At 39.0% G+C, this 21,581-nt stretch overlaps 1 protein-coding gene across 1 annotated transcript in view; it reads left to right on the top strand.

Moving 5' to 3' along the window:
- The first annotated feature begins 3,336 nt into the window (after positions 1-3,336).
- aldh1l1 (aldehyde dehydrogenase 1 family, member L1) overlaps positions 3,337-21,581 on the top strand; it is a 77,594-nt gene continuing 59,349 nt past the window's right edge. The window contains 3 exon segments of the mRNA XM_028824678.2: positions 3,337-3,482; positions 13,016-13,174; positions 19,839-20,073. Coding sequence (XP_028680511.2) covers positions 13,048-13,174; positions 19,839-20,073 — 362 coding nt within the window. The 5' untranslated portion in view covers positions 3,337-3,482; positions 13,016-13,047.

Genomic DNA, 21,581 nt, shown 5'->3' on the forward strand with positions numbered 1-21,581 from the left:
GACTTGATAGTTTGTTCCAGGTTCCCACAGAACTTTTTGTCTTCCATCTTGACATTGTTGTGATCTTCCTTTGTTCATTGCTGTTTCTGATAATAGAACTGAAAAGTTCATTTAACATCACTCTCATTGTGCTTTCATCATCACACTTTAATTGTACATATTGGCTTATTTTTCCCTGCCTTGTAATCTTTCCACCTCTTTTTACATGTCTGTGGCATTTTCCTGCGACAGCCTTGGCCTTCTATAGGTTCCGTGTGCGTGTGCACTGGTTACAAATGAGGACTGCCTCTAACCTTGTCTCTAAGCACAGCCATTACTTTTGTAATTGATTAACCTTTGTCATTTGAATCCTTTCCAAGCACCAGACCAACAGGAATGACTTTGCATTTTTTAAGCACTCTAAGGACAAGCAGATCCCCTGTGATGTGTGGCGATGTTCTAAGATGATAAAGACAAGTGTCCGCCAGCCAGACTGCTTTTTACAGTAACCAACAGCAACTATTTTGTTTTTAATTTTATTTGCACTAAAGATATGTACAGTGCGTTAACTAAACACTTTGTTTAAATTGGTTTTGTTCATTCTTCTGCCGCATGGGGGGAGAAAAATGGCTTCATTTTTGTGTTTTTGTTTTATTCAGTTTATTAATAGAAAAAAGACACACCAATTACACTGATGCATCTCTGGCATGGAGTGCCACAATGGCTCGGCCTCTTAGTATCAGGGTACTGGTTTAGAGTCCTGAAACTGGCTTTGGTCTTTCTGGAGTGAGCGTGTTCTTCACGTCTCTATTTGAATTTTCCTCTATGTATTCTATTGAAAAATGTGTGCACTTTATGTTAATTTGGTCTCAGTAAAGTTGACTTGTTACGAGCAAGATTTTAGTTTGTACACGAGAAAGTCTCCACAACAGATCGTCCAGCCATAGACCCAACGGTGTGATGCAGGGGACAGCCTCATTGAGAATGTTCAGGAAACTCATTGTGGAGTAGTTCAGCGAGAAAAACACAATGGAAAAGTAAGACTTGCTCACAGCGAACCGTCAATGAACGTCACAATGTCGAAATGAATAGGAAAGACTGCAGTGAAATATGCAATAGATAGATAGATAGATAGATAGATAGATAGATAGATAGATAGATAGATAGATAGATAGATAGATAGATAGATAGATAGATAGATAGATAGATAGATGTAGAAGGCACTATATAATGGATAGCTAGATAGATGTAAAAGACACTATATAAGATAGATAGATAGACAGAGAGCTAGACATAAAAGGCACTATATAATAGATAGATAGGTAGATAGATAGATGTAGAAGGCACTACATAATAGATAGCTAGATAGATGTAAAAGACACTATATAATAGATAGATAGATAGATAGATAGATAGATAGATAGATAGATAGATAGATAGATAGATAGATAGATAGATAGATAGATGTAAAAGGCACTATATAATAGATAGCTAGATAGATGTAAAAGACACTATATAAGATTGATAGATAGATGTAAAAGGCACTATATAAGATAGATAGATAGATAGATGTAAAAGACACTATATAAGATAGATAGATGTAAAAGGCACTATAATAGATAGATAGGTAGATAGATAGATGTAGAAGGCACTATATAATAGATAGCTAGATAGATGTAAAAGACACTATATAAGATAGATAGATGTAAAAGGCACTATAATAGATAGATAGGTAGATAGATAGATGTAGAAGGCACTATATAATAGATAGCTAGATAGATGTATAAGACACTATATAAGATAGATAGATGTAAAAGGCACTATAATAGATAGATAGGTAGATAGATAGATGTAGAAGGCACTATATAATAGATAGCTAGATAGATGTAAAAGACACTATATAAGATAGATAGATGTAAAAGGCACTATAATAGATAGATAGGTAGATAGATAGATGTAGAAGGCACTATATAATAGATAGCTAGATAGATGTATAAGACACTATATAAGATAGATAGATGTAAAAGGCACTATATAATAGATAGATAGGTAGATAGATAGATGTAGAAGGCACTATATAATAGATAGCTAGATAGATGTAAAAGACACTATATAAGATAGATAGATAGACAGATACAAAAGGCACTATATAATAGATAGCTAGATAGATGTAAAAGACACTATATAACATAGATAGATAGACAGATAGACAGATATAAAAGGCACTATATAATAGATAGCTAGATAGATGTAAAAGACACTATATAAGATAGATAGATGTAAAAGGCACTATATAATAGATAGATAGATGTAGAAGGCACTATATAATAGATAGCTAGATAGATGTAAAAGACACTATATAACATAGATAGATAGACAGATAGACAGATATAAAAGGCACTATATAATAGATAGCTAGATAGATGTAAAAGACACTATATAAGATAGATAGATGTAAAAGGCACTATATAATAGATAGATGTAGAAGGCACTATATAATAGATAGCTAGATAGATGTAAAAGACACTATATAAGATAGATAGATGTAAAAGGCACTATATAATAAATAGATGTAGAAGGCACTATATAATAGATAGATAGATAGATAGATAGATAGATAGATAGATAGATAGATAGATAGATAGATAGATAGATAGATAAATAGATAGATAGATATGAAAGGCACTATATGAGTTGGATCTCCTGGCTAGGAAGTAGATTTGATCCCCAAGGTCCTTTCAGGGTTTGCAGGTTCTTCCAGTGTGCTTGTGAGTTTTCTCTGCCATCACGGATTCCCCGCACTTCTCCAAGATATACACATTTGATTCTATGACAACACTAAAGTAGCCGTTGAGCTGCCATTCTGTTCAGGTGTAGTTTCTGCCTTGCACCAATACAATCCTACAAAATAAGCCCCCAAACAGCACAGCAACTGAATAAACAGGCTGGATTGGTAAAAGCAGAGGATTTTGTTTAGCTGTGAGAAATTGCTTTATCAAACTATTGGCGAATTTTATTTTTTTAAATATGCAAATGTTTTTAAAGATAATTCAATCAAAAACTTTTTTCACAATCCTGTTAAACCTATCAGTTACAAAATTATACAGGTAGATACACACTACGTTATTATGAATCCATTAAAAGTTCCTTATCGATCTGCGCAGGAGTCATATGAAAAACAGCTTATGTCATCGTATGTAGAATGTTAAGCAACGCATTACGAGAGCAAAAACGAACATTTCCTTTCAATGGGCGGAGGCCACGGGGGTGGTTTCTATTTCGGAGCTGTGCTATCACTTTAAGGAAAGTTTCAGCCATCACCCCCTTACTGTGTGCGGAGAAGTCTGTTGCTCCACCCCTGATCGACCGCTAAAACTACTAACAAGTCGTTGAACCTGAAAAGCGCCCTCCCTCTCTCTTACTCTGTTACGCCCTGACATTTAAACAGTTTATCGGCCTTCTTGGTTAATTCTACTCTTTGATTTCGTCAAGCGGCTAATTCGGTAAGTGCACTAATTGAAAGAGCGCCTGTTACTTTACCGCTGATAACATCCATTTAAGTGAGTTCTGTAAACGTGGACTTTTTAAAGATACTTAGTTCATACTGAACCCAGGAGAAATTAAATGAATGGAGCAATTTATCATATTCATTAATGACAAATCAACGACTTATTTAATTGCTTCGCTGGTTGTAAATGGTTTGAAAGCAAAACAACACCGGCTACGTGACGTTCCATGATTTCTTTAAAAATGGTTTTAATTGGGAGAGACGTATTTTGTTATGGTCATTTTTTCTAGTACCTTAAATGAAACCATCTACGTGTAACCAACGGCAGACGCCCCCAGGATAATACATTTGTTCACAGGTTTTGCCATTTTATTCCACCTGCTTTTATTTGTTGAATAACACATTTCTGCAGGCATGAAATTAAGGCATGAGATTTACAGGTTTGCCGTGGTTAAGTATGACGTCCATTCATTGACAGCAGTGTACATGTGTAATTTTTCAAATGCAGTTTATAGGGGTAATTCGCATTATTAGTTATTTTATGTTACTACTCGAATTAGGCAACATATTGTGTTGAATGTGTATTAAATATTGAACACTGGATGTTTCGCTGTTAATAGAATTCACATGTGAACTGCACACATTTATAATTTCATTTATTAACTTGTCATCTTCTATTCAACGCGTCCTAGAGTAAACAAGCCCGTGTTACATGACGCGATTGCCAGGGTGGTGTGCAAGCGTCCGCTGATTGGCCAGATCCCTGAGGGGCTCGCCGATGTTCTTGATTTTCATTGTTTTACGGTGCCGTCAGTCATCCCAGCCCACGCCCCGCCCATTTTGAAGTTGGAAAAAGAAAAGAATGGAACTGATAGTTGAGGGTCGCACTAGGTCAGAAGAAGAGTACAGCGAAGCACTAAAAATAAATTGAGTTCCTGACTAAAGAAACAAAGGAGCTGGATTAATTATACCCAGGTCACCTGTTTTTGAGGCTGCCATAGCCTACTCAAAGCACTCAAAGCCAGTTGCACTTGTTACTTCTAAACCCGATATGCTAATCGCCGAGGTGGTGTCCAGTATGAAACCCAACCTTCTCAATTTAAGTCGTTGTGCTTTGCACATCCATTGATTTATCTAAACCCTTTTTAATCACGGTAGGGTTACGTGAAGCCAGGGCTTAAATCGGCTGCAATGTTAACCGAGCAGAAGTCAACCATGCCTAAGTAGCGCAGTCTGGGGCAGACTAAGCACACTAAGCCGTCCTCATGAGTGACTTGAGTCTGACAGCCTTCAGAAATGTATAATAAAATTAAACCTTCTGGAGAAAACCAAGGCTAATATAAAATAGAACATGCATGGGGGACCCAGCAGCACCAGAACCTTGGTTCAAGTGCTGTGCCAGTTGCTCCTATTTTTATGCTTTCTACCACAAAAGCTGAGATCCATCTTTATTTTGTCCTATAGCTACATTACCCGTCGAAGACAGGTGATGGAATTAATTTTAAAATGTCATATTTTCTATCTTTTGTCTTCTGTGCACCTTCAGTGTCGCTCCTACACCTCTCCTTAATTACCCTTGTGTGTGTTCAGCCTCTGTTGTCCAGCTCTTCCTCTCTCAATTGCATTACCGTAAAGTCTTCTTCTCAGACTCTTATCTTATTTTGAGGTACCTTGCTCGTCACCTGTTCGCCTTTTGACTTCCACCAATGGCAGACACGCCCTCATTACGCACTCTGAAAACATTTACATTCTTGTGAATACTTCCCATCTTTAAAGGTAATTCTCACTGCTCCTCCTATGCAATATCATCGGTATCCTTGTGTATCTCATCCTCTCTTGTCCGGCGATTCCTCTCTCGATCACATTCCCATAAAGCCTGCTTCTCAGACTTCCCTACTGTCCACTTTTTGTTCACCACCAGTGGCAGACAGGCTGTCATTACACATCATCAGTATTCTTGAGAGAACTTCCCATCTTTGAAGGTGACTCAAGTTGCGCCTTGTTGATATTCAGAGACCCAACATTGCTAATGTTTATAACTTTGCTCCATTTGAACTCCTTTTTTTCTATAAATAATAAAAAAAAAAAGTCACAAACAGGTACTGAACTTCACATCCCTAAAGTATCGTGTCATCATCCCTACCACTGAGTCACCAAGGCACAACTGATCAGATTGCTCATTGGAGCAGGACACACATGGTAGTGTTTTCTTATATTGCAGGATGTAGACAGATAATATCAATTAGGAAATTCACCGTACTGAAACTTTTATGTGACTAGTTGTGAAATAGACCTTAAAGACACAATCTATACATGACTGGATAAAATTGGTATGTAGCGTAGCAGACATTCTCACTTTGAGGACCGCAAAATCTCGACCTGAAAATATTTTGCAATAGTTAAATGAGCAGGAGCTCACATATTAAGCTGGGCTAAACAGACGTTTCTCGTCAAACTTTTTCTCATTAAGTTAACACCTGATTTAAGTAGATGCCACTTCCCACAGCAGTCTTTTTAGACTGGTGAGTTCATTTACAATTACATTTTTGTAATATTTTTTCAGTAAACCACCTTGAAATTTTATACTAGTGAAAGGTAATATCTTATATATAAACGTCTACGCATGGAAGTGTGTGAGTCTGTCTGTCCTGCCCGGAAGTACGAGGCTAAAGCATGAAGCTCAAAGAGCCGGCAAGGTGGCCCAAAGTTAATGAGTTGGAAGAAGAAAGAAGTACGAGGGTACGGCATGAAGCTGAAAGAAAGTGACTCCATTGCCAAAGTGAAGCCATTGAGGAAAGACAAACGAGAGAGAAACTCGCTTAGCCGCTGAGAGACAAGGGGGGCGAGCACGTCCACAAAACGAAATCACCGACTCTGTATTTCAATTTTTTTTCTGATGATTTCAATAGTCTCTAGTAGCCCAGGCTTATACAGCTAATATAAAATAAAGACCAACAGCCGATATGCTTTGGAGAGGATAATGGAGCATGCATTGGCAGCTCAAAATGCTAGGATTAGATAGATAGATAGATAGATAGATAGATAGATAGATAGATAGATAGATAGATAGATAGATAGATAGATAGATAGATAGATAGATAGATAGATAGATACTTTATTAGAATGATTACTGTGAAGAGTTTACACACACAAGTTCACACGGTTGTCCACTGGGGGACATTTAGCTCCACCAATGGTGTTGAGGCAGTGAAGGGTTGATTGGCTGATTAAATGTGATTGTTGTGATGTCGCTGGATGAGTTTGCGAGCACCGCAGTGGGCTGGTGTCATCTCCAAAGCTGGCTACTCTCTCATCCCTGTTGTTGCCAGAACTTCAATAATGTCCTCTCCGCTTGGTTAAACTGATAAGGTTCATCTTGTTCAGTCTGTTCTCCTAGCTGATATCTCTTGTGTCTTGTCCACACTACTACAATTTTGTTTACAGACATTAGTCTTCATTTTTGCCTTTTGTCCACAATACTCTGGCATTTTCCACCCCTGAAAATGGAGACATTTGAAGACGCTCTCCATCCATCCATCCATTATCTAACCTGCTGCAGCCTAACTACAGGGTCATGGGGGTCTGCTGGAGCCAATCCCAGCCAACACAGAGCGCAAGGCAGGAAACAAACCCCAGGCAGGGCACCAGCCCACCAAAGGGTGCGCACACACACACCAAGCACACACTAGGAACAGGATCGCTAATGCAGGGGTTCCCAAACTTTTCAGCTCACGACCCCCCAAAATAAACGTGCCAGTGACTCGTGACCCCCACTATCCTCGGAAGTGGTTAAAATATATAATTGTTGCGCGCAACGGTGCACATGCGCCAATAGACCTATCCAAACATGAGCATGACAACACGAAAGAACACAATGGTCTAACAACCATATAATTTTTTTTAATAGTAATTTACTCATTTGTTTAATTTCAACAAAATATCCTATCCAAACAAGAGCATGACAACAAAAAAGAACATAACACTCTATCAACCATATAACTTTTTAAAAAATTGTTATTTACTCATTCGTTTAATTTCAACAAAACACCTCACCTAATGAGATGGGTGGATTAATTAATTTCTAAAAAGTTTAAAAAAAGTATTTGATTTCTTGGAAATCATCTCGCGACCCCCCAGTGCGTCGCGACCCCTACTTTGGGAACCACTGCGCTAATGCACCTAACCTGCATGTCTTTGGACTATGGGAGAAAACTGGAGCACCCAGAAGAAACCCACACAGATATGGGGAGAACATGCAAACACCATGCAGGAAGGACCCGGGAAGTGAACCCGGGTCTCCTAACTGCGAGGCAGCAGCTCTACCCACTGCGCCACCGAAGATGCTCTCAAGTGCTGAATATTTCTGTTGTAGTGTGGACAGACAAAAAGTAATTTTTTCAAAAAAGCAGACTGTAATTATGCTCTGATTTGGTTGTATTTATTACATGTCCATTCCCTGATTAGATCCTTTTTATTGCAATGTTTCACTCCCTGATTGGTTGCCCTTCACAGAAGAAAAATACATGTAAATTCCAACATAGCAGACAAAGAAGAGTTGCTTTCCATGATGCTTATTGCGCTGCTTACCTGTGTGCATATAAATTGTGTTCTGTATGCACAAAAGACAAATACTTTATCGATCGCTACGTGGCCGTCAGCATTACTGTCCCTTCAACGATTTTTCTACCAATGCACATATGCCCGGTGAAGGTGAATGTCTATATCCTTTGCTTTTCTCGATATTTCCCAAAACTGTTGATTTTCTCTTTCCTGGATGAATCATGAAAATATTATGTGGTCACATAAATATTTATACTGTATTTCTGACTTTTCACAAATATTTTATTGATACAGACCTTATATGAAGGACACATGAGTGCAGATCAGTTCAAGTTAGCAGGTCACCTATTGGTTTGCTTTGCATTTCATTACTGTTTGGCTGCTGAATCTTAAAAAGCAAGTTATCTAATATCAAAGCAAAATATGTCTGCTCTGTTACCAGCAGTGATTGATGATTAATTAAGCACGTGGCTGGAATGAAAACCTGCCGGCACTGTAGCCCCCCAGTATTTTCATTTGACACCCTTGTTTTAAATATACTAATACTGAAGAGCTTCATTATCTGTACCCCCTTTTTCCTGTTCAGGGCTTCAGGAGACAGGGCCTATCCAGGCAGCATCAGGATCAAGTCATAAACCAACAATGAATGGGGGAAACGTCTATTGCAGGGCACGAGTTATGCATTTCTGTGTGGATGTGGGAGAAAAAAAATGAGTACTTGATAATAAAAATCCACACTGATACAGTCCAAGATTTGAACCCTGGACTTGCAACTTATGATCATTGCACAGTTACACAAAAATGGTATGTGCTGTGTAAAACAGAATTTAGTGTACAATTATATTACATATGTATCACATTTTACATATCCATCCATCCGTCCATTTTCCAAGCCACTGAATCCAAACACAGGGTCACAGGGGTCTGCTGAGCCAATCCCAACCAACACAGGGCAGGAACCAATCCTGGGCAGGGTGCCAACCCACAGCAGGACACACACAAACACCAGGGCCAATTTAGAATTGCCAATCCACCTAACCTGCATGTCTTTGGACTGTGGGAAGAAACCCACACAGACACGGGGAGAACATGCAAACTCCACGCAGGGAGGACCCGGGAAGCAAACCCAGGTCCCCAGGTCTCCCAACTGCGAGGCAGCAGCACAACCCACTGCGCCACCGTGCCGCCCCCATTTTACATATACCAATAGTAAAATATGCTTTAGCATCTAAAGATTTAGATTTATTGATGATACATAATAATTAACATATACTGGTAATGAAAGTGTTATACCAAAGACACATTAACAAGGTTTTATATTTATGACTAGCTGTCCCCCGCGGCTCTGCCCAAGTAGTAGTGAAAGAGGACAAACTTTAATTCTGGCCAAGCGGAAGGTAGGTGTGCTCTAACATCAAACATTGGCACTGTATCTGATCGTGTTCAGCTCTGACAGGAGAGCGTCTCCCATGTGGAGAGAAAAGCATGTGGCTGTGCTATCGCAGGCAATCGGCAGCTACCCTCTAAAACACATGTAGCTCTAATCTCTCTCTCAAAAATGTCAAACGTTACTCCTTAACAATCTCTAGATGATAATGTCTGTTGAACAAACAGGAAGCGCTAGCTAAGCGGAGGCAAGATACACTCCAACACGTGGCGAGAGGTAGAGTGACTTGAATGGAGGCTGGCCCGTGAGTGAGGAGGGCCCCGCCCCACTACCTTCAGCCTGTAGCATCTCTGTCGGATTTGTACAAATAAATCGGTCCTGCAAGTGAACTATGATGCTTAGTGCAATAGGAGAAAAAAATCAACTGGAGTGTTGAAGCAAGTTATAGAAATAAACCGGATCTAAATCCGTTAAGTAGTTCTTTCATGAAAAGTGGACAGACATACAGACAGACAGACAAACATTGGATTATATATATATTTTTATATACAGTAATCCCTCCTCCATCGCGGGGGTTGCGTTCCAGACCCCCCCGCGAAAGGTGAAAATCCGCAAAGTAGAAACCATATGTTTATATGGTTATTTTTATATTGTCATGCTTGGGTCACAGATTTGTGCAGAAACACAGGAGGTTGTAGAGAGACAGGAACGTTATTCAAACACTGCAAACAAACATTTGTCTCTTTTTCAAAAGTTTAAACTGTGCTCCATGACAAGACAGAGATGACAGTTCCGTCTCACAATTAAAAGAATGCAAACATATCTTCCTCTTCAAAGGAGTGCGCGTGAGGAGCAGAGACTGTCATAAAGACAGAGGAAAGCAAACAAATCAATAGGGCTGTTTGGCTTTTAAGTATGCCAAGCACCGCGGCACAAAGCTGTTACAATGAAGGCAGCAGCTCACACCCCCTCCGTCAGGAGCAGACAGAGAGAGAGAAAAACAAACAATCAAAAATCAATACGTGCCCTTCGAGCTTTTAAGTATGCGAAGCACCGTGCAGCATGTCGCTTCACGAAGCAGCTGCACAGAAGGTAGCAACGTGAAGATAATCTTTCAGCATTTTTAGACTAACGTCCCTATCGTCTAGGTGTGCGAACAGCCCCCCTGCTCAATCCCCCTACGTCAGGATCAGAGAAAGTCAGCGCAAGAGGAGAGAGAGAAAAGTAAGTTGGGTAGCTTCTCAGCCATCTGCCAATAGCGTCCCTTGTATGAAATCAACTGGGCAAACCAACTGAGGAAGCATGTACCAGAAATTAAAAGACCCATTGTCCGCAGAAATCCGCGAACCAGCAAAAAATCCGCAATATATATTTAAATATGCTTACATATAAAATCCGCGATAGAGTGAAGCCGCGAAAGGCGAAGCGCGATATAGCGAGGGATTACTGTATATAGCATAGTTTACTGTCAAATAATGCAAAGAGTATGCGTACACACTCTACTGCTCCCCTTGCAGGGATTGAACCTCGGACGTCAGCATCAGAGACGAAGCCCCTTTACGCTACACCACGGCGTGTGATTCGTTTATTTAACAGCCTGTAGGTCCGGAGTCATTACATTCATTGCATTCGTAGTCTGAGTCCCGACCTGTATGGGTGGTTAACACATGTGGTTGGTCTGCCCTCAATCTCCGTGAGGGGAGCAGTAGAGTGTGTACGCCTGATGAGCCCAAATGAGGGCAAAACACGTGTCACGTACTCTTTGCATTATTTGACAGTAAACTATGCAACATTCCATGATCTGCTTCTCGCAACTGAAGAGGGCACCGTGGCGGATGTTTGCAGAGGGCCACAGAGCCTAGCAATGTGACCTGACTATTACGTGGTCCTGGATTGAATTCTCAGGCTTTTCATTGTCTGTTAGGAGTTTCAAAGTTCTCCCTGTATTCTTGTGACTTATCTAACTATTCTGGCCTTTTCCTTTATCCCAGAGGCAGAGTTAAGTTAGGTCAGCCAGCAACTCTAAAATGGGCCAGAATGAATCTGGATGTCCTGTAGAGATGAGTGAACCCCATGGAGTTTTCTTCACAATGAGTTCAGCAAAATCACAGAAACGTTCTGGAACTGGAGTTTTGAGTGGATTATAATGGATCATGATCGTTTAAGTGTCCCTGAGGGATAGAGAGGTGTCTGCCACCTATGCTGGACTAATTATTGTTGTCAGAAATGTGATCAGAGCTGGGAGCCAGAATCTCTAATCACTGCAGTACTGACTCCAACAACAAAAGACACAAATGGAACAATAACCACAAACAAACTACAGCAAATGGCCACAAACTAGCAATAAATAAAATAAAATACATATTGCGCTCACCGAGTTCCAGGGCACACATTATCCATGTCATGAAGCGGTGGTGGAGAACTGGCTTGTTCCATTATTTGAAGATGTGGGTCCATGTAACTAGAACATCTTTTTTTGCTTCTGATCTATCTTTGCAGATGCCTCAAACTTTTTTCTTCCATCACGAAGATAGAGATACCTTTTATAAAGTAAAAAATCTTTATTATCATTCTTTGCCAAGGTCTCATGTGTTTTCTGACTATCCTTTAGTGTTCGTTTTGACTTGTAGCTGTGCCACGTGGCTAATTATGCATGCAGAGCTGCAAGTCAATTACTTATTATGCAGCATATGAAATTAGCCATGCAGTGCAGCGGTGAGTGAGCAAGCGCACAGGGATCAGTGTTATTAATTTGGCGGCTTGCTCATAATATTCTCATTATCAACAGCTAATGTACTCCATAATTTTTTTTTAATGCATGTGGGGTGTAAATTCATCTGGAGTACAAATGGAGAGGACACCACAAAACTGATTGGGCATCAGCGTAAAATGTGAGGTGGAGTATCCTTACATATGTTTGAAGGTTCCTCTGTGATGTCACCCTGGTGTCGCAAAGCATCACAGGGTGCTTGGAAAAAAAATGTCTGCTTAAGCCAGCCACACAATAAATTTCTAGGAAAATATTCTGCGAACAAGGTCACCAGCGAACACCGCATATTTGTGGCGAGAAACGCATTGGCAAATTTCATCAATCCACACTACTGCCCAGTTATAGATGGGAATTCTTTTCAGATGGGTTGTTATTTTGAGACAAATACTACTAATATGTCCCAGTGATGGAACAAGTAGGTTCAAAAAATGGGTGATTTGGATCTCCATTTATTAGGACATTGAGCTGAATTCATTACATTTCAAAATAGATTTCTTTGACACACTGCCGCTTGTATTGAGTTTTTTGGATGACCTCATATGCAGTGCATTAGTAGTCAATATTTCTGTGCAATGTAATAAATAAGTGCTTCTCATCTATTATCATCACAAATTAGGCTTTATAAGGAAAAGTCATTTATTTTAGTCAATTTGGCTGTTTTATACATTTGTACATGCTGCAGTTATCTTAGTAGTCAGAGAAAATAATGTATTCTAATGTAGCCAAAGTGAAGAAAGGCCAAGGGGATGAAATTCTGACAGGACACCTCTTTCTTTGAATTACTTCAGCTCCTTGTCTTTTTTTTTTAAAGCTTTCTAGGCTGCTGGGAAAGCAAGTAAAGATATGAAGATTACAGTCATTGGACAAAGCCTTTTTGGGCAAGAAGTTTATAAGGAGCTGCGGAAAGAAGGACATCAAATTGTGGGAGTGTTTACGATTCCGGATAAGGATGGGAAAGCCGACCCTTTAGGTAGGTGTGTCATTTTTATGAGAGCCAAGAGATGAGGTGTTGTTAGAGTGTTTTGGTGTGTTAGAAGAAATCATTAGTGATATGGACATTTCATTTATATAATGCCTTTACACAGGTGTTTAATCTGCAAATCATAAATTTGAAGGCCTTACTTGGTGAATGTGGCCGGTACTTTAAGTCATCTCACTACATAGCAGAGACGATGGAGAGGTGATGTCTGACCGAGTTGTTTGGAGTGTTAAAAAAAAGAGTCATACGCAAGCTGGGAACAAAGCTGCACTTCTCAAAATACTCCTGTGGGATCTTAAATGACAGAGCCCAGGTTTCATGCCTGATATCAAATGCCAAAGCATTCATTGCCTGTCTGCACCATGTGTGTGTTTTTATTGTTCTCAGAGCAGACTGCAAAGCAACCACAGATTTATGTGTGTGTGACTACACTGACCAAGAGACTAGCAACTTATCTAGAGCTCTTCCTGCCATTACACGTAATATTCCCTTGTTAAGATGTAGTTTCATTTCATTCATATCTAGTTTTTTTGGCTTTCTTGTGGTGCTTGGGTGGACCTTTTCAGATTTATTTTTAGGTTTTGGAACATCTAGATCACAATTTTGAAAAAGGATTTCGTACTTGGAAATTATTTAACTAGGTTGAATTATTTTTTCATCTTTTTCGATGACATTTTGCTTTTCACTGGTGCCACCATTTTGTGGAGCAACCACCACTGTGTTTGTAGGTAAATAAACCAGAAGTGAGTGGCTGTGACATCACGGGGTCGTGGCTATAAAGGTCACGACAAACACTTCCTTTTCGTTCAGGTTCACAGAGTGAGAATTAGGACAGTGGCACTTTGCACTTTGGATTGTTTTCAAGGCATATTCATCCTTGCAAATTAAATGTTTACTATGATTTAGAATACTAATTTTTGGCTTGATGACTATTTTTGACATACCAGTTACAAATCTTTGCCTGCTTTTTTTGTCTAAGCCTTAGTTTCTGGTCCATTACCTAATTATTTCTGCCTCTGTCTTTCTGGCAGAGCATTTCCTTTTATAGCTGTAGATCCTGCTGACCTTGCATTTTGGTGGGTAAGGAGACAGATGGACATTGTCCCATATAGCTCAATATTCCCTTATCACTTGGAGGTTTAATCTGTGTGGAATAGTGCCCCCTATTTTTGAGTCAATAAAACTTTCTATGGAGGTCTCTTGATTCAGGCTTACTCACATCTAACATTTCAGAGCGTAAAACAAGGTATTAGAGCTCCAAGGTAATACCCCGAGAAGAGTGGACAGTAGTAGTAAGTCTTGCCCGGAGAAGCTTAGAACTCACAATATTGTATTTAGGGCTGTACTTGACTCCATCATGTGCTCTCTGTATTAGAATAAATTATTTCTTTTGCATCAGGAGATATCTCTAAAGTGCTTCCCTAAAATACAAAGGCACCATGAGTGAAGACCATGGCTGTCTGGATATTTAAGTAACACAAGTTAGGAATTAAGTGTGATGTTTTCAATAATGAAAAGTCTAGCGAGATCTGGTGTAATAACATAGAGAGTCACCAGGAGGCAGCAGCTTATGACAGTAGCAGGAGTACAGGACTACATCAAGGTGATGCTGATAATGGCCATGTCATGCCTGAATATTCTGATGTTTGTAACTTGGGAATGCAGAGGATTGTCCGGGATATGTAGGAGGAAGTGAGGACTCAGGTTAAAAACAGTGTTGGTTAACAGACAAGAACCAAGTTAGAACAGGAGTGCACCAGGGATCTTCCTTAACTACTTACCTCTTTGATCTGGTTATGGATATGTTGAGTCATGGGATAAAAGACCAATCTCCCTGGTGTATGCTTTTTGCTGTTGACATTGTGTTGTGTAGAACCAGAAAAGACGAAGTGGAGAAGAAGTTAGAAGAATGGAGAAGGGCCTTGGAAGATTGCAGACTGAAGATAAATAGCAGAAGACAGAACACCAGAGGTTTCATGATAATTAGGGATTTAGAAGTTAGCCTGCAGAGAGAGATATTGCAAAGAATGGATAAGTTGAAACATCTAGGATCAGAGGTATCCCAAGATATAAAACTAGATAGCCAATTCCGGTGCAGTGTGGATAGAACAATTGGAAGAAGGTGTCAGGAGTATTGCTTGATTGAAGAATTAAGGTGAAAGGTCAGGTTTTTAAGACAGTGGTAAGTCCAACAATGATGTATGGAGCTGAGATATGGGCAGTAAAGGGAATGCAGAAGAAGAAGAAATTAAATGTGGCAAAAATGAGAATGTGGAGATGGGTGTGTGGAGTTACAGAAAAGGACAGAATAAAAAATGAGAGATACAATCAGAGGTACAGCAAAAGTGGAAGAGATCCCTAAGAAAGTATAGACAAGTAGGTTGAAGTGGTATGGAAGCAACATCTTTGTTGTCCAGTGTTAAACATACTGAACCCTTTTGAATGCTTTGAGTGATCACTTCATATCAAATCTAATTTCTACCTCTCTAGATGATAGAAGTGGAGTTGTCAGATTTGATTTGAGTAAGATGTTGCATTGTAGGGATGACTGACTTGTAACTCAATCACTGTAATGTAATCTTTAAAATCAAGAACGTATCTATACATATAAAAGGTAAAGCCCTCACTGACTCATCACTAATTCTCCCACTTTCCATATAGGTGGGAAGCTGAAATTTCATGTACTCATTCCTTGTAGTGTACTTACAAAAGTTAGGTATGTTTCACGTCCTATTGCAACACCCAAGTGGGGGAAAAACTGTATATATAGATAGGGGAAACCCCTTCTCACTACTTCTGTGACTTCCAATATACATTGGAAGCCTAAATTTCCCATGCTCATCCTTTACACTGTACTTACAAACATTAAGTATTTTTCATTTCTTGCCATGCCCCGTAGCGAACTTTCGAAAATAACGTCTTCTTTTTGGCGGTTCACACCATTATGCCGTATGGAACTTTCGGAACTAACCTCTCCTTTTGGCGGTTTCATTCCTTATTTCTGTTAACAGAGGATTTATTTCACGGCAGAGATGCACAAGGGCCGCCCCAGGTTCCCTGTTCTTTTTTCCGCACGGCTGCTGTCTGCGCACCTACCTTGTGGTTGGCTCCCTACCTATATACATTAACGACATCCCACGCTTATGTGCCTCCTCACTCCCTTCCTTACTTTCTTTAGCTGTTTGTCATGCTCACTGCTCCCTTTTTCTTTACTCCACCGCTTCAAGCCTTATATTGTTCGACTTCCTTCACATCTTCCTTCTGGTGACTCCTGCCTTTTCGTTTACTACACCGCTTTACTACGAAACTTACAACCACCAAAACTTTGTAACGGCACCAGGCTTCAGATCAGATCTCTGCACAATAACCTCATTGAGACAACTGTCTTCACTGGAATTGGCTCACTGTATTTATTCCTCGCATCCCTCTCATACCCTCTGACCTCCCATTCCAATTCAAACACCTCCAATTACCAGTAAGGGTCTGCTGCGCTATGACAATAGATAAGTCACAGGGCCAGACTCTCTAAAAAAGGTCGACATTGACTTGACACAAGATTGCTTCTCACATGGCCAACTGTACGTTGCATGCTCAAGAGTAAGCTCAGCAGACAGCTTGGTCATTTTACAGTCGGAGGGCAGAACTGCAAACGTCGTTTACAAAGAGATCCTTACATCCTAAAAATGTGCATTTCTCATAAACAAAATTTTGCAATCATAAATTAAACTCTTTACAGTCATCAAATTCACTCTCAATACTAAAATAAGCCTACGACAATTACATTGACAATCATGTTACTTTATTTTTAAAATGTTTTCTTTTCTTTTTCATAACTTCTTTAACACAGTACTTCTCTGCTGAACAGTGTGGGTATTTTGCTAGTTTAATATCTAAAAGAAACACTTTAAAAAAATATTTTCAAATACCATATTTTTATTTTTAAAGTTGTAAAATGGTTGCAGCAGTCCTCATTATAGAACACTGTATACAATGTTAAACAAAGGAGAACCACAAAACTCTGGTGAGAGAGTCAGAAAGTTAGTGGACGTAAAATGAGTTACAGGCAGTCGTTGTCTTACGACCTATGTGTCTTTCGACCGTTCAACTTACGACCACTACGAGAATACAACAGTTTTCACCACATTCAGTTACATTTGTCTTACAATTACAGGAAAAAAGGCCATTGATCTAGACACAAAAATGAAGGTGGTAGTATGAGTCAGGAAAGAAAGCAAATGCAATTGCATGTTTCTTGAAGTTATCCCATTGTAACCGCACTGCTGTGCTCTGACTTTGAATCTGGTCAACCTCTGAAGCTTCTACTCACAATGACTCACAATGTGCCGCTTCATGCGAACCACCACAAAGGGGTAATGCAACCACACTGAACTCCTTTATCTGTTAATGTTTATTATCAACAGGATGAAATGTTAAAACAGAAAACATGTGAATGCTCAAACTCTGCCAGTACAATTCCTCTGCTCATAGTTAAGACAATGAACACTGGGAGAGGTTCACACTGATAGATAGATAGATAGATAGATAGATAGATAGATAGATAGATAGATAGATAGATAGATAGATAGATAGATAGATAGATAGATAGATAGATAGATAGATAGAGATAGAGATAGATAGATATAGATAGATAGATAGATACTTTATTAATCCCAAGGAGAAATTCACATACTCCAGCAGCAGCATACTGATAAAGAAACAATATTAAATTAAAGAGTGATAAAAATTCAGGTACAACAGACAATAACTTTGTATAATGTTAACGTTTACCCCAGACTGTCTACCTTTAGATGAAATACACGAGATTCCAGCAAGTACAAACGGCCAAATCACATCTGTTATAATTTCAATCAGTAACATTATTGAACAACAAACTGTCAGATCACCGTTTTTTGCCATCCCTTGTAACTTCTGCATTTAACAAAGTGCTGCCCCATGTTTTAAACATGCCTGATGTGTGTCTTTCCAGTATCAGAAACTACAAGTGGATCTGTCCTCAATTAGGTAATCATTAAAATTCCATAATTTTGCTATTTCGTATTCCAACTTCATAATGTACCTGTTGAACCAATCGACTACAAAGCTGCTCGCCTTACTGGCTGTAACGGAATTTGGAAACTTTAGGACTGAATAACTGAGTTTGTCGTTCGTCATTATCAGACAATCCCGTGACCTTGGCCGATGTTTCGACATTTGGTTGCAGAGTGGTTGTAGATTTTCCAGCAATTTCAGTAGTAGTGCTGGCAGCAAACCAGTTGCTAAAATTAGAACAGTTATGGGCAGACTTTTGGTTTGCCATTGGGACATCCCCCAAATTTTCAGTACCAACATCAGACTCTGGAACATTTGTAGTTCTGTTGGTTTCCTTTCCATAATAAAACCTTAAGCGTTGTTTGTTGAGACATTGTTATATTGCCTTGTTCATATTTTTCTCAAAAAAGATCTACCTACACAACTAGTAAATTCTGTAAATTACTAGTTGGCAACCTCCACATGTTTTGAGTGGTTATGATTGGTAAAATTTATAGTTAATCTTATTTTATATACCATATTATGATAAAGTTTCTAGACATTGGTGCAACTATTTGGGTGCCAACCCAGCAGTTTCCCTTTTAATTGGTATTTTCAACACAAAAATGTCCAAAATGACATGTACAGTTCTAAGAATGATGATAAAAAGGATAGAAAATAAACAATATAACTGAAGGGACTTATTATACAGTACTATACATACGGTCAGGTTTAAATGCATACATATACTGGTCTGTCTTACGTCCATATGAACCAATGACCGATCCATCGAAACCAAATGTGGCCGTAAGTCGACGACTACCTGTAATTGAAAGAAGTCATCTTGATATTTACAAAATGCAAGCAGACTGCTGTTCTAAGGTTGCCATTAAAACAGCCTTTTTTACCCTTTTGCTCGCAGTTCATTACAATGAAAATTAATAAAATAAAAATATTATAAAAAAAAAAAACAGCCTTTTTAATGCATTTGTAAAGTACTTTGTGAGGGTACACACTATAAACATCACTGTAAATAAAGATAAACTAATGCTAGGTTAATGGTGATCTGTTCAGGATTGGTTGCCACCCTGTGCCCAGCTGAATAATGCTACTTTGGTTATTTCAGAAGTGTATAAGGAGTGCTGTAGGTCACTGATTTAAAAATGTCCTTTGTAAAGTGCTCTGTGATACTCTTCACAATGAAAGACATTATATAAATTAAGTATTAATGATTAATGAAAATCTGTCATAGTGCCACAGTTGTTAACTGCTGCTTTATAACTCCAGGTACCTGGGCTCTGTTCCTGGACTGGCCACTTTGCCCACTGAACCTACATGACCTCCATGTACCTGTGTTAGTTTATAGCAGGCACTAAACAGACGTATATTGAATGTCCCATCCAGGGTTGAGATTGGCCATGTACTTCATGCGTCTCATGTACCAGCAGTGGAAAAGACAGGTTGAGAAAATGGATGGCTAAATGATCCAAAAAATTCTTAAAATTTCTCAAGATTCTCGTTCCAGATTCACTGGAACACAGCTGTTATCTCCAGCACCTCCATGGCTTGGCCTATAATTAATAAAAACACTGTATTATTACTTGATGCATGGCATTTTCTTTTGCAGCAACTGAAGCAGAGAAAGATGGAGTACCAGTGTTCAAGTTTCCCAGGTGGCGACTGAAAGGAAAGGTGATCCCCGAGGTGCTGGACCAATACAAAGCAGTGGGGGCCGAGCTCAATGTTTTACCCTTTTGCTCGCAGTTCATTCCAATGGAGGTGATTGACTTACCCAAGCACGGCTCTATTATCTACCATCCATCTATACTTCCAAGGCACCGTGGAGCCTCAGCTATTAACTGGTAGGTTGATAGTCATGTAGAGATGTGTGGTGTGTCTTTGTTTCAATTCCCACACAGGATTTGTGTTTGTTCATGAAAAGTAATTAAGCTTCTACAAGTTGGAGCAAATGCAAATGTCTACTGCACTTAGAGTCTTTAAGTTATGGAGTACCATTGCGTGGAACTTTCATTTCAAACAACATAATTCAAATATAAGATAAACTGCAAAGCTCTAAGCAACTTTGATAGGGTCAAGTAGCTCAGGAAAGGAAACATAATCCTGGACTGCAAAAAGATGTACAATTAGAAACAAAGATATTTGTGTTATTTTAAATCTGCCAATGACACTTATGTGTGCAATTATGTGTAATAAATACTCCCTAAATATATTATAGAGTGGACCATGCCAGAGACTATGAAGAACACTATATTAAATAAGTGCACAGTTATGGAAATAACACACTAAAAATTAGAATTACAATAGAATTCCATACACCTGACCATAGCGACAAGAAACTATGAATGTACATTTTTCAGACTGCAAGATATCATTAATTTTGGAATAAGTAGAAAAAAATGCAGCATTGTTTGTATAAGTTTGAGCATGTCCTCTTTCTAAAATTAATTATTATCTTTGAATAGAAGTGAAACATGAAGTATACCTAGGACAATATATTTTTTATCATTAGGGGCCTCATTTATAAAACTTTATATATATATATATACAGTATATATAAAAGAGGAAAATGCATATGCCAAAAAAAATCTGATTTATAAAACTTGGCGTATGCACATTTCTATGCAATTTAATCGCAATCATCTTGTAAATGTGTGATCATGAATATGCCTCAAACACCACCTGGTACAACCATATATGGACAACGCTAATCAACCTCATGTATATGCAATTACGATGCTGCAGTAATTCATTGGCTGGTAGAGCAGCGCCTCTTAAATGACGCATCCAGTAGTCAGAGACCAAAATTAGATGCACATGAAGAACCTGTATTTGGTGGCCTAAGCATGGGTGTCAGCAACAAGCGAAAATACCTTCAATCTCAACATATGCGACTGCTGTAAATGAAGTGAGCTCCAGCTGAACCATGGCTGAAATAAAAAGAAAAATGTCTGATTTCTGGCCACAAAGCAGATTGCTAGACACCATCAGGGTCTGTGTGTAATAGGAAAAAAAAAAACAAATACACGCTCTGATTTCGATCTGCAAATGACATCTGTAACTGGAGATGCCTTTTTATGCAGCATTATGCCACAGAAGTCCTGACAAATGCCAGTCTGATCTTGGCACCACAGATGACTTGTACGTTAATAGAATGCTTACAGTTAACAGAAGCAGCTTCATGTTCACTATGTTTCCTTATTGCAATATGAGTGCATTAAAGTGCACTGATTAGTTTGGGAAAATTAGACACTGCTACAAATTGCCTTTTTATGTAGGTAACAACATGTTATGTTATATGTATGTGCACCCACACCATACAAAAACTGGATGTAGCACCTCGTTGGACAAT

This window comes from Erpetoichthys calabaricus, chromosome 18 (assembly GCF_900747795.2).
Source record: "Erpetoichthys calabaricus chromosome 18, fErpCal1.3, whole genome shotgun sequence".
NCBI lineage: Eukaryota > Metazoa > Chordata > Cladistia > Polypteriformes > Polypteridae > Erpetoichthys > Erpetoichthys calabaricus.